This window comes from Cryptomeria japonica, chromosome 10 (assembly GCF_030272615.1).
Source record: "Cryptomeria japonica chromosome 10, Sugi_1.0, whole genome shotgun sequence".
Lineage (NCBI taxonomy): Eukaryota > Viridiplantae > Streptophyta > Pinopsida > Cupressales > Cupressaceae > Cryptomeria > Cryptomeria japonica.
In genome coordinates, this window is record NC_081414.1 from 240316085 (window position 1) to 240333720 (window position 17636).

Below are 17636 nucleotides of genomic sequence, written 5' to 3' on the forward strand. Positions count from 1 at the left end.
ATGTTTCAACCCCAAAATCATGCATCCCTTGTACACAATCTTATATTGCTCCGCCACATGCTACAAGTTAATGTAGTTGTGATAGAAGTGATTCCCTTATTTTATTTGCGGCAAAGGTCTTTCTAACAAGGTACTAGTACAAACTTTTACCAATTTAAAAAGTTATCTTGGATATTTTTGTCTTTTCATGTTTATGGTCATCACTTTCGATCTCTCATTAGTCTACATAATTTATAACTAGTACAATGGCGTAAGAATTTATTTGGATAATAGAGCATGTAAGCAAGGATTATGTAAAGAAATCTAACCAAAATTGTAATTCCAAGAAGTGTTATCTCAGTTTCAATCATTTTAAGTTCTAAATTGCTTGAGCTAATACATGTTCATGTAGTAGCTCTGTATTTTTCACAACTTCAGCTCAATATAACACTACATGCCTTCTATTGTTTAACACTCTCAATAGTTTAAATGCAATTTAACCTTGATGCAAGTTTTATGAGGATTGCTTGCACCAAGTCTAGTACGCCAACTACTAAATTAAAATTAGGAGGCATTAACTTTTTGCTTATATGTGTGTCAGTTTCCAATTTAAATTATGCATGTTTTTTTATTGATGTTTTGGATCACACTCAATAATCCATAATCAAGAAGAGGATGGAGTTGGAATGCAAAAGTAACCTTTAGAAAGGAGGGTACAAAGAGAAGGAAGAAGGAATTAAAAAAAATTAAATTAAATTAAAAAATGAAAAGAAAAGAATAAAATAAAACAAAAAAAAAAAAAGAGTTAGAGATAAATAATGTTATACAGACACGTATTTGTGTGTATTAAAATTGTATATATGCGTTTACAATTGTATATGTACATACACATGCATACGTAAACAAGGATATATAATTTTATAGTATACATTAAAAATGCAGCAAACATAAGTATATATGTATATATTATCATAAACATATACATAAACAAAATAAATGAACATAAATAGCATATATAAATAAATACATAATTTTGTTTATATTAACATAAACATAATAAACCTTATTAGAAGTTAAACAAATTTTTAGCACCTATTTGAAAATTGGTGGAGCTTGAGTACTTATAAATTTCCCATGTATAGAGATAAGGTAATCCTCTGGCTGATTGACTGGCTGGGTGGGCAATGGAAACCGAAAGGCTAATGGAATAGGGAGGGATGATCTCGCATGATATTCAATACGGGCTTTTGTGAATTTATTATGAAAGGATTGCAGTCGGGGCTATGTGAGAAAGATGGAGGGGAGGGATGGAGGAATTCATCGATATGGCAGCAACAAGGGCTGGATTTCGAGCGCCAGCAAGATTAAAGCATCTAAGTTTAAAAATAATTTTATAGTTAATATATAAATACTTATGCATTTTATGTGTATATATGTGATTTTATAGCTAATATGTATTAAACACGATTAAATTAACATATATATTTTGAGGTCTCGCATTGAGCCAATCTTAATTAGCATAGCCATCTTCAGTTGTGAAAGTTTTTAACTCCTATACTGTATAATTTTGGTCTCTGACAACAGAATATACATTTTGCCTACATGATGCAAGATTTCTGTACATAGCTTACGCAAAGTCTGCCCAAATTTCTAAAAATTAGAACTTGAAGACATTGCTTTTTCAAGTATCCAGGAAATCTTGCGATCGGCCAATTTTATATGCATTAAAAGCTTGCAATCGGTAATCAGTTAGCACAGCGATCTTCAGCTTTTGCAAATCTGAACTCTTCCATTAATACAGTTTAGGTCTCCGATAACATATAATATACAGTTTGCTCTCCTGTTGAAAACTATTTAAACATAAAGATCTGTAGATTATCTACTCATCATCCATACGTGATGGTCATTAACAGCCATCTACACGTGCGGGTGTATATGTATTGGAACACCATTTTAAAACAAGGTGAGAGGAAAGAAATTTAGCTTACGAATATATTATAAAGAAATACAGTCCCCATATGATGCAGTTATAGGTATAGGGTCCTCATCCTTTACTGAGGCTGCCTCATTATTGAGCATTAACATCTCAAATAAGTAGTCACAGAGATGTCAATGCAAATCCATCATTAACGCTTCTTCAAGATAGTACAGACAATATTGAAGATTAATGCCTTGGGATTCAAAACAATTTTATCCATGAACTGTATATGACAAAAGATGCATATCTTCAAACCAATTTGTGGACCATATGCATCAAATTGATTTTTTATCACTTGCAATGGCAAATACATCCTGAAATATACTTGACATTTAAGTTTTGAGACAGGCTAGCGCATAATATCTTCCCAGTGAACATGAATGCAACCAAGAAAATGGTTTTGGAATCATAATTACCAGAAGAAATGAGGGTACGGCTAACAGTGCAGGACAGGAACACCAATCAAATTAGGTTGTGAATAAATGAATAACGAGATGGCTAAATTATATATAAGTGTAGTCACCATAATTGCAGGTATAGGGACAGGGATGTGGTACATATTCCTATAATGGAGTTTCCTGGGGCAGTGCAAGACAGGAACACCGATCAAATTAGACTATGTGAATAAATGAATAACGAGATGGCTAAATTATATTACAAGTGTAGTTACCATAATTGCAGGTATAGGGACAGGGATGTGGTACATATTCCTATAATGAGTTTCCTGGTAACTATGTCTGGCATTAACAAACAATAAAATAAATATGCAGCAATCTCCAGATGCTACTATAGTAACATCAAAGCTGATAGAATCATTTTGTTCCAATTGATATCCCAGCAGTATATGCATTTTGAAAATACCTATCTAAAATATCTCATACCCATAACAATCCGAATGGTTTCTGACTTAGGCCACCCAAGCTGTATCATTACTAAATGCTATAAATTCTAGTTTCTAGCTGATACCAGCTGGATGCAGTCCAAAGAATTAATCAACATAAATATTGTTGCAATATTAGATTGCCATCTAGTTCTCTGGCTTGCTGAGCCTTTGATCAAATCAAATATTAATGGTGCAAATAAGTAGTTGAAACTCCATATTAGGTACTTATTGTATTCAAACATTTTATTAACAGTGTCTATTTCTTGAACTTTGAATTAATTAATCTGGATTTAATCATTACATTCAAGATGATATTTGTATACAGATTATCCACAGGCAAACATAAGCATCAGATATCGTAATAAGTGCAGGGTATAGCATTACATGCCTGAAGGTAACAGCCCAAAACAAAAAACGATAACAATAATCTGATTTCAATCTGTAAAACTTAAGCATTTTTTGTTTCCGTGTATACCACATGTTTGAGAAAGCACATACAATTGAAATATCGAAGTAGTCAATGGTAATTACCACTGACAAATTACTCACAAGCTAACAAGAAGTTTGACATCAATGCCATTAAAGTCAAATTGGCAGAAAATAAACAGAAAATTCAACCTCCAACAAGGGAACCGTGACCAGTTATACTTCAACAGACAATTTTCTAGAATGATTTGCACTGAAAAAGTAAGGAATTTGAACAATATGAAAAATGCAAATTATAGTATGATTTTCAGAAAGGTCTGAATGATACCATAGCATTACTGTTCAGATAAAAGAGTCAACAACAAGATCCCATTCAACAATTTGACAACATATTTTCAAAGAAGAATAAATGGGAATATGTGTTAAATTCACAAAGATTACATATTTCAGTAAAATCTCAAGTGTTCATCTTTCTTAAAATTCTTAAGCTTGTGGTAAATTTTTAAAAACCATCGAAAATATCAGGCTGACAACATTTTAAAAGATACAGAACAAAATTCTGTAAAAAAATACTCACATAGGCTGAAATAAACTTTGGTTGCGAGAACGGGGCGACAATGACATCATAATGCCTACTTGGTAGACCATTAAATAAAAGAGGCACAAAAAAATAAAAATATGCCTCAAATGCTATCAATTGAGCCACAAAATGTAGGCAAACCTTTTACAAGACAAAAAAAGGGAATATTACTGGATCGAGTAGATTCTTTGGCCAAATACACTACAACCAACCTGAGAGACAATACACAGTACTACCCGATCACCATTCGAACAAATCCCATATGGCAATTCAACTTGATTCCAGAACAATTAATTGAATTAGAGAGCCTGCAAGATTCACAAATTGAATCTTCTAAATGAACTGTTGGAGCTCTGTTGCAGCTGCTTCTCTATACCTTGTAAAATCAAGTTACAGAACTGCATCCACTTGCTGACATTTTTGTACCTGGGCAGCTCATGCAAACTCTTGGTGATTTATCAAGCTTACAGAAGTGTCACGGGTGTACCTACATTGTTTGCAGATGATGGTGATTTCGGAACATAAACCCGCTTCACTTTTAAAGTTGGGAAGTTTTTATCACCTGGCATCTGGGACCTCCCTTGACTCCCCATTTTCCTGTGGCCTTGCACTGACCAATCATTTGCAACACTTGTCTTGTGTCCTGTATGCTGCTGGGATGTTCCTCTCTGCTCTGAGTAACCAACTGGGTGGGGATACTGCCCTGATGTTACCTGTGGAGAACCGCCCTGAGACTGAAATGGATGACCAACTGTGCGGCTTCCATGTAGAGATTGGCTACTTGATGTAACATTATTTGTTCCTACAGCTAAAGCACTACTCTCGCTGCTACTTCCAGTACTGCTAGATCGAGCAGACCTGGATGAGCTCTTACCTTTTGGAACTTTAACATTAGCTGATGGTACAGAGTTGTAATTAGCATGGCTACTTGATAAATTGCGTGATGTCAGCACAGAGCTATTATTACTAGAAACTGAGTCTCCCAATCCAAGTTCATCCGGAAACTGTGCAGCTGCATCAACGGTTGAGAAAGGTCCACTGCCTGTTGGCTTAGAGGCAAGAACATGGTGAAACCTACCGACAGACTCCATTGTGTGCGATGCATGACTCAGTTGTGATGATAAGCCATCTGTTTGCTGCAATGGCAATGACAGACCAACCATAGCCCCTGACATTGGCATGGTCTGAAAAGTAGGAGGTCCAGGAACGTGAGACCACTGAGTCTGCATTGTTAAGTCTGCTGCAGACTGTTGAACATCAAGAAATACAAAAATGTATTAGTAGCTAAACCCCTTAAAAGAACAAAGAAAATCATATTAACAAGCAAATACAACATGCTTCCAGTCTTTTGTAAAATGACTATCGTAAATATGCAAAACTCATTTCAAGATCTTAAAAATGTATTTACCCAGCCTTCCTAAGCCATAAATATTGTAACTGCATGAAATAGAAAGAACTGTTTTCATACAGATAAACCTAAATGCCAAAACAAAGTGATTCATGCAAGAAAAGGCATATACATGGACCCTTCTCAATCACTAACAGATTTTTCAACTGTTTCAAGTTTTGATTATTTACAGCCTCCAGTACAGTAGCCAATTTATATTTTATAGTCATCACTAAGCACTCTGATCATTTCAGAGTTTCAGCACTTTTGGTTTTGTATTTCCAATAGAGTTTGGCATTAATAAATTAGCACTCTAAATACAGCTCGTTAAGACTGCACATGATTTTTTAGCTCTCTTTTAAAGCACCAACTGTACAAAATAAATAAAAAATAAAAAAAAATGCAAATCACAGCTATGGAATTTAATATTAGTCATTTTATCTTTGACATTAATTTACACAGCTGAAGTTCACTTCTCATCATACATCCAGGCCTCTAGCCTATGTGTCCATGGGTTTCTAAATTAGAATGTTTTCTGGGGGCAATATTATTAAAAATCCAAGGCTCTAATTTTTAAACAATCGTAAGCCCAGTGTTAAAGTTCTTTAGTTGCATTTTATGCATCATAAAAGTTTCCAATAACCACACATTTTACCTAAATCCTTGTGATAACAAACTTAAAACAATGAGATATCTTGAACCTAAAGGCTCAGAATTTGAGAACTACCCACATTACTTTACACTTGTACTAGGTTTATAGCTTGGCTTAATGGACAGTTATCAGAAAGAACTCAGTCATAACTACCTTCATGGTTATGATTAACTGCTGGACCATTCAAAGTGAATGGTTAAAGTATAACCATGCAAATTTTCTATTGCTAAAACTCACACCAAAAACTGTTGTAATTGTACATCTAAAAAGATAAGTATTAAGCATCCTCATATATGAAACATACAACAGAAAATGTACATTTGATCTTTAAGGACAATCTACTAACAGTTTTTAAACAAAAAATCAAGAGGAAAAGTCAAATAAGCATTCATTAGTTACCTGGAATGGGGAAGATAGATTCATATCAAACAAGCCAAGAGATGGAACTATAGGCATATGCTGAACAGAAGTTGGCATGTTGGGATTGCGTTGACCTGACATAATCCCAAGACTACTAATATCTCCTTCACTGAGGCCAATGCCAGAAGTAGATGCAGGTGTGTGTTTCCAGTCTGGTTGTTTGCCAGACGGAATATAAGCACTCATGAAGCCTACCTGCCCAAACTGCCCAACTGCTGGAAAATGGTTATACACAAACATCGGAGGAGGTCCTGGGATACCTACTGTGGGGCTAATGAATGGACCAGTAAAGCCAGAAGGTGGAGCCCCGTAGAAGGAGTCCACACCCGAATGGCATTGTTGCCATCCTCCAACAGGTCCTGACCCCATACCTGAAATACCCTGCTCAACAGAAGTGTTAGCTTTCTGGCCTTGAGATAGAGGGGTTGCTTCCTCATGCTGCCCATATGCAAATATCTGGCCACCCATCATTGGACTCATTTCAAAACAGGGGAAAGGTGGAGGTGCACCAGGGAAATGGGAAAGAACTGGACCTGCAGAGTTTTGCCTATTTACTACAGAGGGCCATAATGAAAGAGGAGATGGAGTTTCCACAGAAAGATCAGCTGGAAGTGCCACTGTCATGGAGTCTTCACCCCTTGATTGAATCATCACAGGCCGCGTAATAGATACTCCTGTTTCAGTAAAAAATTACTGGATTTAGTTAATACTACTTTGCTGGCTGAGACTTAAAATTTAACATTTCCAACAGATAGTAAATATTTGTAAAAAGCTACCAGCTTACAAGATTCTTTCTTAGAAGAAAATTTTATAGTTCTAATACAGAATGTGCAGACAACTCTGTACCTACTGAAGCTGCACCAACATCTGAATTCCCAAAGACTTTAGATTCAGCAACAGACATCGAGACACCACCTACACCATTCCCTACAGAATCATCACTACTAATTGCAGCAACTGCAACTGCTGAGGCAGCAGCCTCAGCTTCAGCCTCGGGATCCACCATTTGCCTGCATCTGTCATCTGCCTTGTTAAAAAAATTCGTAGAATCACCCTCTGTTGCTGAAAATGAACTTTCCATGGATCCATCTGGTCTACAAGCCAGAGAAGGTCCAAGTCCAGTTGAAAGAGGTGGCATGATAGAGCAACTACTGTGTGGTAGCAATGTTGGGGAAGTGACCGCACCTTTAAATAAAAAGCAATTACAATTAAGGAAAACACTGAGCAAAAAAATCTGTATGCATTATATCAAAAGCTATCGATAAATCTAGCACTACTCACCAAATTGTATTTTTTCACCAGCAAGAAGCGAATTGAGAGGAACAGTTGATGACAAAGGTTTATCTTGTGCTAACACTGAAATCACAGACATTCCAGACTCCAGAGCCATGCCACCATGATCACCCAAAGGCAATAAAGGAGCCCGTTTGGCTTCAAAGGAAGCAGGCTTCATGGCCTCTTCTAATTGAATCTGTGTCAAGCTCACAACCTGCCAAAGAGATGGTATGTTATATTCTACTGAGTTTTACAGGAGATTAAAAGAAATTAATCAAATGTAAACTTAATATCTATTCTGTTTAATAAAACAATTCTCCATTGTAAAATTGAATAAAACAATCCCACAAAAAATGAAAATGTTTCTAATGTTGCCACTATGTGAGCTACTAGACTATAAACAAATGGATAAGTAAGATCTTCATTGGCTCCTTTAATCCATAATACAATTCCTGGTTAATTAATTAAAAAGAAAACAGAACCATGGTAATACCACACATTTTATGCTATCTGGTTAGCTTTCCTTTGCCGAGCATTCCATTTACCCTGCAGACAGATAACAAGAAGGTGGTTGCCAGAGGTAAGTGCTGCTAAAAATGAGACTCTGTTTCCTTCCCTATTATAAAGCTATGTTGCCAATGGGGGTCCATGAGGAAAATGACCTGAGGAAACAAGATCGTATCTCAGATCTTTCAGGGGCAAGACGCTTCCTATTTTTGTGCTCTTTTGGGGGATGCCCTGATGTCTCAGGACAGCCAACGAGAGTCAAGACGTCTCTTAACTGTCCCAAGAACACCAGGGCATCCCCTAGAGCCCAGCTAAAAGATTTAATGAAAGAGTTGGAAAACCCAAAAAAACAGCGGCTACTGTGTTGTTCATTAATACACGTAAAATGTTTACACTGCAAATAAGTGGATATTGTGGCATGAATTCTACATCATGTTCAACACTTGATGTTTTCTCCCTTTCAAAGATAAAATAAATAAATTACTCTTGCCTGTAGACGATGTTGGGTACACAAGTAAATACATGTCATGTGCTTTAAGGCATGGATCATTATGAATGATGTAAGCTGCTGCCTTGACGTCTATAGCTTTGGTGCAATACCACATGAGTGCACCATGGAAGCAAGACTCAGACTCGACAAAGGTGACTTGGGACTCGAGACTCGGGACTCAGCAAAAAAACTCGGCAAAGACTCGGCAAGTGAAAAACCCAAGAAATTTAGAGATTTTTAAAGATTTAAAACTTGTGTCATGCACCCTTTATTAAATAAACCTTAAAGACAATAAAATCATCAAATAGAAGCTAATTTGATCACATACACAAGTATAAATTGATCACATAAGTATAAACGCAAATTGTAGTTGAAGGAAATAGCACACCTAGATATATAAATATCGTCAAATGTAAACAAAACTCATGGAATATGAAATCCATGACATGAAATGTTCCAAACAAATATCAAAACAATAACAAGAAGTCTATGGCTCAGAGGAGCCTGCATGCCTCCTACGAAGGCATCTAAGATAGGTCATGGATGATGTAGTAGCCATATATTTTTTTGAACTATGAATATGTAGAGATTTGCAACAAGTGATATGTATTATGTAGATTTTTATGATCATGATTCATCACTGGCCTATTACTTGCTTAGACTTATAGTTTGATGGGGGTTTGGGGGCAACACCAAATCGAGTTTAAGGGTAGCACCCTATGCAGGGATCTGAGGGTGAGAGAGAGAGAGGTAGAGAGGTAGGCCACAATCTTGGGGGAGAGAGGAGAGTGGAATAGAGAGAGGTAGAGAGAGGGGATAGAGGAAGAGTGGTAGGGATAAAGATAGGTCTAGAGATCAGGGCAGATAAAGTGAGTAAAATAGAGAGAGTGAGAGAATGCTTATAGAAGAAGGCTGATTACTGAAATTTGATTGTCTCAAAATTTATAAAATCTTCTAAAACTTAGAATTTGCATCATAAATCCTAGAGATCTGAAACCTCTCAAATATCCTGCCAATATATACATTATACTTAAACGTAATATTATATGTATGTATTCTGATGAAGAGAATGAGACTGACTTGAAGACAAAGATGGGGAGTTACATGTTATATTTCATGTATATTCTGGGGGCATGCATATTCTGGGGGCATGTCATAAACCAAAAATGCATTTAAATTGAGAGCTAAAAATAAATAAAAATTGAGTCTGACAGAGTCTAGGAAACAGGACTCACTCAGACTCAACGAGTCTGGTGAGTCTGAGTCGGAGCCCCCAGAACTCGCCGAGGGTGACTTGACTCAAGACTCACCGAGTCTAGGCGAGTTCAAGCGAGTCTCAGAACTCTCGAGTGGATTCTTTATAGTTCAATTGTGTTTTTCTATTAAGTCTTCATTTTTCCCTACATATGGCAAAAAAATTGCCATCTTCGAAACCAAGAGAACCAGTGGTTGCCAATTACCATAATCTAATAAGATGCACATCTTTTTAGAAAGAAATCTTAATTACTGATTGATATCTCAAGCTTAACAATCAAGTTCTAAAGCTTGTTAGGCTATTCAACTGCTGTCCTGGCTAGAGAATTAGTACGGTCCCCATAAAGGCATCTGCCCTCCAAGCATAAAATCTTGTTTGTCAGAACCAAGCAGGTTAAATAATACTGCCAACTTTTTACTACCACAGTGAAATCATGGCTGAGAGAAATAACAATAGGAAAAAGTCAAAAGTCAAATTTAAACTAACTTTCTCATAGTTTTCTAGCCTTCAAGTGTCTATAGAGTTGAAATACCAAAACTTCAACCAAATGAAAAAAGCTGAATTTCAGATCTTCTCTCCTATTTTATCATATTTGAAATTATTCCTAATTTGTAGAGAGCCAAACTACATGGTGCTTTTTTTTCTTAAACAATGGTTAAAATAATACATCATAGCATCTAACAACCTATGCAATGACCAAGATAAAGAATATCTAAAACAACTTAAGTATCTGAAAGGCCAAGCTAGCAATTTCATCAAGGAGAAAAAAAACCTGCTGGCTGTTCCTTGCGCTACCCCATGCTCCCACGCCTGTGCTACTGATACCTTCCTGTCCTGGGCTCTGATTCTCAAATCTCAAACCCTTTCCCACATCCATGTCAACGTGTGAAATAGAAGGCATGGAATTTGTCTGAATAGGCCTGCAAACAAAAAAATCATAGAATTTTATTACTTTATTTGATTCCTGAGTTAACATAAAACTGAAAGATATGCTCTAATATAGAAAACATTTTCACTGACTTTAAAGATATTGATCTTTTATCATTAGATCCCTCAGTATTCCCTGCTGGTGTACCAATAGGGGCCAGCTGCTGAGGGGGTCCTGCAGATGCAAGAAGAGCAGTAGATGAACCAGCAGTAGATGAACCAGCAGTGGGCAGGTTCCTCCCATCAGTTTGGGCACTATCTACCATAACTGCAGAGGGCATCATAGAATTTCGCTTTTCTCCTCCTGACGATGTAGCACCTCTATGAGAAATTGCTAAAATCCCATCCACTTGGGAGGTTGATTTGGGAGGAGCTCTATACCTCCGAGCAGCTTGATCCTTTGGCTTCATTAAGATGAGAAATAATCATGAAACTGAAAGACATAAAAGTCGTGAAGAGAAAGGAAAAGATCAATACAACTAGCTGCATCACTTACCTTCAAGTCCTTTGATTTAGCTTTCATTTCCTTATCTCTTTGTTCACGTATCTGACGTCTAGTCTTTACCTCGATGAAATCATCCTCATCACTTGGAGTCTCGATGCCAGGTTGTTTAAAAATTTGTACAATGCCACTTTGTAAAGGAACATCATCTGCCACTTCAGATTTTTCATTTCTTTTAAGGATTCCCTCAGTTGAACGAGAACCTGTCACCACTGGCATTTGTAACCCACTTCTCTGAGGTAATTTGCCACCTGGCATTCTCTCTGCTTTGTCTTCATAGTGAACAGAGGGAAAACTAGTCCCATAGCCTGTCTTTGAACCAATTTCTGACTTCATCATCTTCTCGGCACTGATCCCCAGATCCTTCTTAGCCCCCCGATCCATTGAACCACTCACAGAGTCAGACCGTACAGAACTTCGGGGCTTGTCTTCTTTTCTGGCAAGGTCATTGGAATCCGTTACTTCAGGATGTCTTCTATCAACAGTCACTCGGAATTCATTTCTTTGGATATTCCTACGGCCTTGTTTGTGGGGCCTTCTGGCATCTGGAGCAGACCACAAACCCTCTGCTGTATTTGTCGATGCTCTTACTCCATTTGCCCTCCCTCCATACATTGTTCTATTTCCCCTGCCTCGACCACCTGTCTGCAATCCACCAGAAGAGGATTGTACCGAACTACCTTCATTTTGAGCCTGCTCTGGAACATTAGCAAAAGGCTTGTAAATTTTGTTAACAACTGGAATTTCAATTTCAGATGCATATTTAGAAGATTTTATGTGTTGGTTGTCAACGGCCATGGCAGAAGTGCTATGATATTGTCCAGCATGAGATTTTACAGTTGAAACAGATTTAAAAGTTTTATTTGATACAAAACAATCATTATCCATATTGCATCTGTTTTCTTGTGAAGGTTTCTCTTCTGCAGGAGCACGTTGATTTGCAAGTGGTGATCTCAAGCCTGTTGTTATAGAGTCTGCCTGAATTTGAATTGTAGAATCTAGAATATGTTGAGCAGACAATGGTGTCACGGGTTGCCCCAAGGAATAATGTGCTGAAACACTGCGATGAACATAAGACATAGGCGGCTGAGACAATGTTAGACGCCCTTGCGATATTGGAGCTGGGTAACTAAGTTGGCCAAACTGGAACATAGGAGGTTGTGGGGGAGGGATTTGTGTCAGTGATGGAGAAACCGGAGGATGTAAATGCAGAGGCATTTGTATGGATCCAATTTGAATTGCAGGAACTGTAGCTGGTATAATTGAAGTCCCAGGAAAAAATCCAAACTGCAATTTGAAGGGTAACTCTGTCTGACTGGGGAGAGCAGAAATTGGATTCAATATTGATGAACTTAGAGAAGTAGTGGTTGATGATATGTTTGACTGGGCGAAGGGCACAGGAGTTGAAAACGATTTCTGTGTTGGCTGAACCAGACACTGCAGGGAACTCTCAATATCTGACTGTACTTGTAAAGATTCCGAAGAGGCTAACCCAGATTTCCCTTCCATTATAGCTTGCTGAATACTAGGCTGCTGCACCAATGGTGGCTGCACTTTGTCAGAGCCCTCTTTGCCATCAGCTGAGCCCTCCAACTGTCCCCCAGGTGCTTTAAACTCCTGCATTTCATGTTTGTTGTCTTCTGCCACCACCACTGAGTTTTGAGCTTTAAGTGAGGATTCCTGATGCTCACTCCTATCAGGTTTTCCTTCTAACTCAATTGCATCTGCATTTCCATCCTGCACAGATCTCCCTTCTAAACTATTGAGAACAGGCTCTTCCATTTCAACTATATCATTAAAAAGAAAATGATTATTCTTGAGCTCTGTTTTCTGTTGTTCCACATGCAAATTATCATAATCATATGTTTTCTCTTGATTTTCTTCCTCTTCCTCAAATATCCCATTCTCTTCCTCATCCAAGTGCTCTTCTTCATACTCCTCTTCCACAGAAAAGTCATCTTCATCCTTAAAAACCCATTCATGTATTTCTTGCCCAACAGATTTTGATGGGGAGGATACATATTCATTACACTTGTCTGTCTTCAATATTTCAGCAGATATAACATTGCCCAATGTATCATCCAGATTAGACAATGCTGGCGTCTCTTCTTCATTTTGCCGATACATTGGAATTCCTGTCTCTTCCAAGGTATCATGTGAAACATGGGCTGGAGAGCCAGGCAGACTAGAAACAGATGGAAGAGATTGTGAATCAGATCGTATCATATTCTTTAATCCTTGCTGATCTCCAGAGCCGTGCTCATCCTGTGATACCTGCACCTCCAATGGTTCATTATTTACTGCACCATCTTGTTCCAAACTCAATTCCACATTGCTTTCTATATCATAGGATGAAAAACCTCTTTGAGTCTCCTCTTCCAATAGTGGAGATGACAGAGGTTTCTCAGCTCCATTCTTAAATAAACCCTTTTGCAGGGCTGTCACAGAGGGAGGAGGAAGAACTCGTGGTTGTCTAAAATGGCGTGACCGTCCTACAGTAAATGCATCTGCTTCAGAGCTGTGTGTGTAAGAAACAGCAGCTGAAATCCGAATACGATCTCGACCTCGCCATGAATCTGATTTCTCCTGCTCCCATGTGATGTCAGCATACCCATCAGTTGTATTCTCATAGACTTCACTATCTGTATTAGATCTTCTCTGATCATTTCGAAAAGGCATGTGATCATTTACCAGCATCATTTCTGACCTCTCCGTTTTGGGAAGACCCTTAGCTGAACAGGTCCTGGAACCTTCAAATAAATTTCTGCGAGGAAGTCCTCTTCCACCATTCAATGATTCCCAATTTGAGCTCTGGTAACTGTTATTCTGATCCACAGAAATAATTTGAGAAACAAAATGTGAACCATTTCCATTTTCAGTGGGCTCTCTTCTCCAAGAATTTGAAGGCTTTATCCTATCAGAAGCCAATGAGTTTGCATCCCGTAAAACTTGAGCCCGCAACCCTGTGTCAAAAGATCTACTCATATTTGAACTCTCTGAAGATGCAGAGCTTGTGATGCGATCAATTTTTCTTTCTTCATCTTCCCACTCTCCTGTATCTACCCTCCGGATATCTCTATCCTTCACAGATCTCACAATGGGAAGTCTTCCATCATCAGTAGTTGGCACGTCTTCTTTTTTACTTTCTGCCTGCCTCTTTGCAATTCTTTCCTCCAACTCAAGCAACTTGCGTTTAGCAGCTTCTTTTCTTCTCTCCTCCTCCGTAATAATTCTTCTCTTCTCCTCTTCCCTAGCTCTCCTCTCTTCCTCTAATCTTCTAGCAGCCTCCAATGCTTGTTGTTCCTCCCTCCAAGCAGCTTCCCTGGCCTCTTCTTCAAGCCTCCTTTGACGCTCTTCTTCTTCTCTAGCTTGGCGTTGCCTCTCTTCTTCTTCTTTCCGAGCAAGCTCCTGAGCTCTTTCTTGTTCCTCAATCATCCTTTGCCTCTCCTGCTCCTGCATCTTTTGAACCCTCTCAAGCTCAGCTTCAAAGGATGCTCGGATTGGGTCATAGAAATCAGTTTGTTTCGAATCATCTTTTCTCTTCCTGGAAACCTTAATTTCTGTGCCAAAACCCCCAACAAAGGGATCTCTTAGATCAAATCCTGTAATATTGCCAAAATCTTTCATAAAGGGGTCCTCTGAATAGGGTTTACCATAGCTGGTAAAAGAGCGCTTATCACGCCCAAAATTCAAGATAGGGTCATTAACAGGCATCCCTCTGCTTCCTGTAGAAAATGAAACTCTGTTCCATGAATTATTTTGTGGTGCATCATTTTGAAAACTTCTATTTCTGCCAAAGGTATCTCCATACCTGCCAGCTGCAAAGTTTTGCTCACCACCTTTCCGAAGAAAACCATCCCTTCCATGGTTTCCAACCTGTCTATCCTGACTGTACCCTCCATCTCTGCTAAAATTGTCTCTAAAACCTGAATCCCAACTACCATTGTCTTTTCCAATAGAATCCCTGACTATTAAATTTTCTCGAGCATTATCTAACTCCCAGCTTTGTCCATTAATCCTACCATAAGGGCCTCTCATTAACTTCATTTCTACATCATGGTTTCTGTCGATTGTGTTTTCTCTGCTGAAAGTTGCAGACCTCGAGAAGCCCCTCTCCCTATCAAACCCCATGTCATTGCTAAAGCTCCCTTCTTTTCGAAAAGAAGAACTTCTCCTGAAGCTCATGTCCCTATCATTTCCACCTTGCCACACTTCCCTGCCATTAGAATCAGCTCGAAAAGTACCTTTGTCATAATGTGAAAAGGTACCTTTGTCATAATGTGAAAAGGCAGTAGCATCACGACCCTCCCTAACAGGGCCCGGCCCCAGAAAAGAGCCATTTTTCTGAAATGATCCAAGCCCATATCCCATGTCATCATTGTTGTGAAAGTCGTTCTTTGCAAAGTCTCGCTCACTCCTCCCAGTGTCACGTTCATCATCTGCCCAATTAGATGTATGATCGAGCCTAACAAGTGGTGGAGGTCCAGAGGAATAACCTTCCGGCTTCTGTAAATGATGCCCAGGCAACCCCCTAGATCTGTCATTGCCCCGATAATGCAAATTTTCTTCAGAAGAACTATGCTGTTTAGACCTCATCTGAGGGCGCATTGGTGGAGGTGAAGCCTGGTTCTCGGGAACTTCTTGGGGACCTTCCTGCTGCTGTTGCGCTAATATCCCATCCTGAACTCCTTGTTGTGAAAGCTGCTGAAGCTTGATCTTTTGCTCTTTCAAATCTTCCTGATTCCTCCTTTGCTTCTGTTGTGCATCCCTCTGTTTCTGCTGAGGAATGGTTACATGTGGTACAGATGCTTGCAGAGATGGGAAATCTTCACCCCTGAGCATCACAGGGAGGGCAGGTGCCTGAGTGGACACCGTTCCCGGCCCACTACTTTTTGCTCGTGCAGCTGGAGGTGTGTAAACACCCGGTCTAACCACTGAATCGGCAGAAGACCCTATTGCATTTCCAGGTGGAACCGCTGGCTTGGCAGCTGATGCAGGGCTTGTTCCCCATGTAGAACCAGAACTTGGTGCAGCAGATTTCCCAGCCAATCCATCTGCAACCTGCTCTCCATCACTAGCATTTGCAGGCATAACCGGTTTAATCCAACCAACCGGTGCTGTGCTTGTTGTCACCACCCCTGTCTGAGCAACTGAATCGGTACCCCCGTGCTCTCTACGCAGAGACGGCAAATTCAAGGGGGGCGGAACTGCAAGCTTGGAACCCTTAGGCCCTGCAGCCCCCTGAGTCGTTCTAGGCCTCGACAGAACCAGCATTCCTCCATGCCCCCCGCCCGGCCTCGATCGCCCACCTCCGGGATGCCCCATCCCCGAACCGCCCTGCTGGCCATACGATTTATTCAGATTCACCGACACAAACTTGTTCCCGATGCCCGAACTCCCCATGGCAAACCCTAACCCTAACCTTAACTCTGTCCTTCTGCCTCTGCTTCTGTTTCTCTCTATCTTCAGCTGATCTTCCCCACTGCATCAGCACAGACGAGGCTGGTCCCCCGGACCAGCCTTCAAACCCAAAACCCTAGATGATTCGGATTCCTTCAAAACCCTAAAATTTCAAATTTTCCCGCAGCTCTCTAGCAAAGCAAACCCTAGACGGAGAAGTTAAGCTGCCCTCCGATGACGATCTTCAGAAAAATGAAAAAATACCCTAGGTCTTCCGATCCAGTAAACAAATTAAAACCAAATACAACAATTACCAAAAACAACTTCAAAATAAAACGCCCCAAGTAACAAAACAATCTTTGGGCATGAACACACAATGACGTCTATGACATTTTTGAGGGGTTAAGTTTTGCTTACCTCAAATCCAACGCCGTTTACTGCTCTAGCTTTGCCGATCTACCAGCGACTGTAAATGAAAGGCGTTAAGTATAGTTTGGGTTTAAAGAAAATTTGTTTAATTGTGAGTTGTATGTTCTGAGAAATGGCCGCCCTAATTAGAGCTTGGCAGCCATGGAATGAAGAAAGTCTTCAACTCAAGGGTTTGGAAGTAATCATAAGAAACCCAACAAAATAGAAAAAAATACAAAAAATAAAATAAATATATATATTGAAAGTGATTTTTTGTATTTTCGAAGTTTTATTAGAAAGGAGAAGAGTTCGCTTCCCCTTCTCTATTGTCTAGGGGTCGTGCTCAACATTGCAAAAGTATTGATTATCCTCTTGGAATTAGGTTCCCTATCAATCTTTGGTGTGCTTGTGTTTTTACTTATTTTTTTCTAATTGTATAATAAATTCTTTCATGATGATGATGGTGATGATAATGGTGATAATGATGATGGTGATATTAATATTGATTTCGATTATGATTGTTTAATTAAAATGGTATGTACAATTGAATATGTGATTTTAGTAATT

The 17636-nt window shown here is 39.0% G+C and overlaps 1 protein-coding gene across 2 annotated transcripts; it reads right to left on the reverse strand.

Moving 5' to 3' along the window:
* Positions 1-3884: 3884 nt before the first annotated feature.
* LOC131063856 (uncharacterized) lies at positions 3885-17274 on the reverse strand. Of its 2 annotated transcripts, none has more exons than XM_057997812.2 (8): positions 17079-17274; positions 11256-16926; positions 10853-11163; positions 10605-10752; positions 7587-7794; positions 7152-7490; positions 6285-6979; positions 3885-5093 (listed from the first exon to the last, which is right to left on the reverse strand). In XM_057997812.2, the coding sequence occupies exons 2-8, from the start codon at positions 16662-16664 to the stop codon at positions 4311-4313; spliced, it is 7893 nt and encodes a 2630-aa protein (XP_057853795.2). In that variant the 5' UTR covers positions 16665-16926; positions 17079-17274; the 3' UTR covers positions 3885-4310. The 2 variants fall into 2 exon arrangements, with proteins under 2 accessions (XP_057853795.2, XP_057853794.2); XM_057997811.2 differs by having other exon boundaries at positions 11256-16932.
* Between the last annotated feature and the right edge of the window lie 362 nt (positions 17275-17636).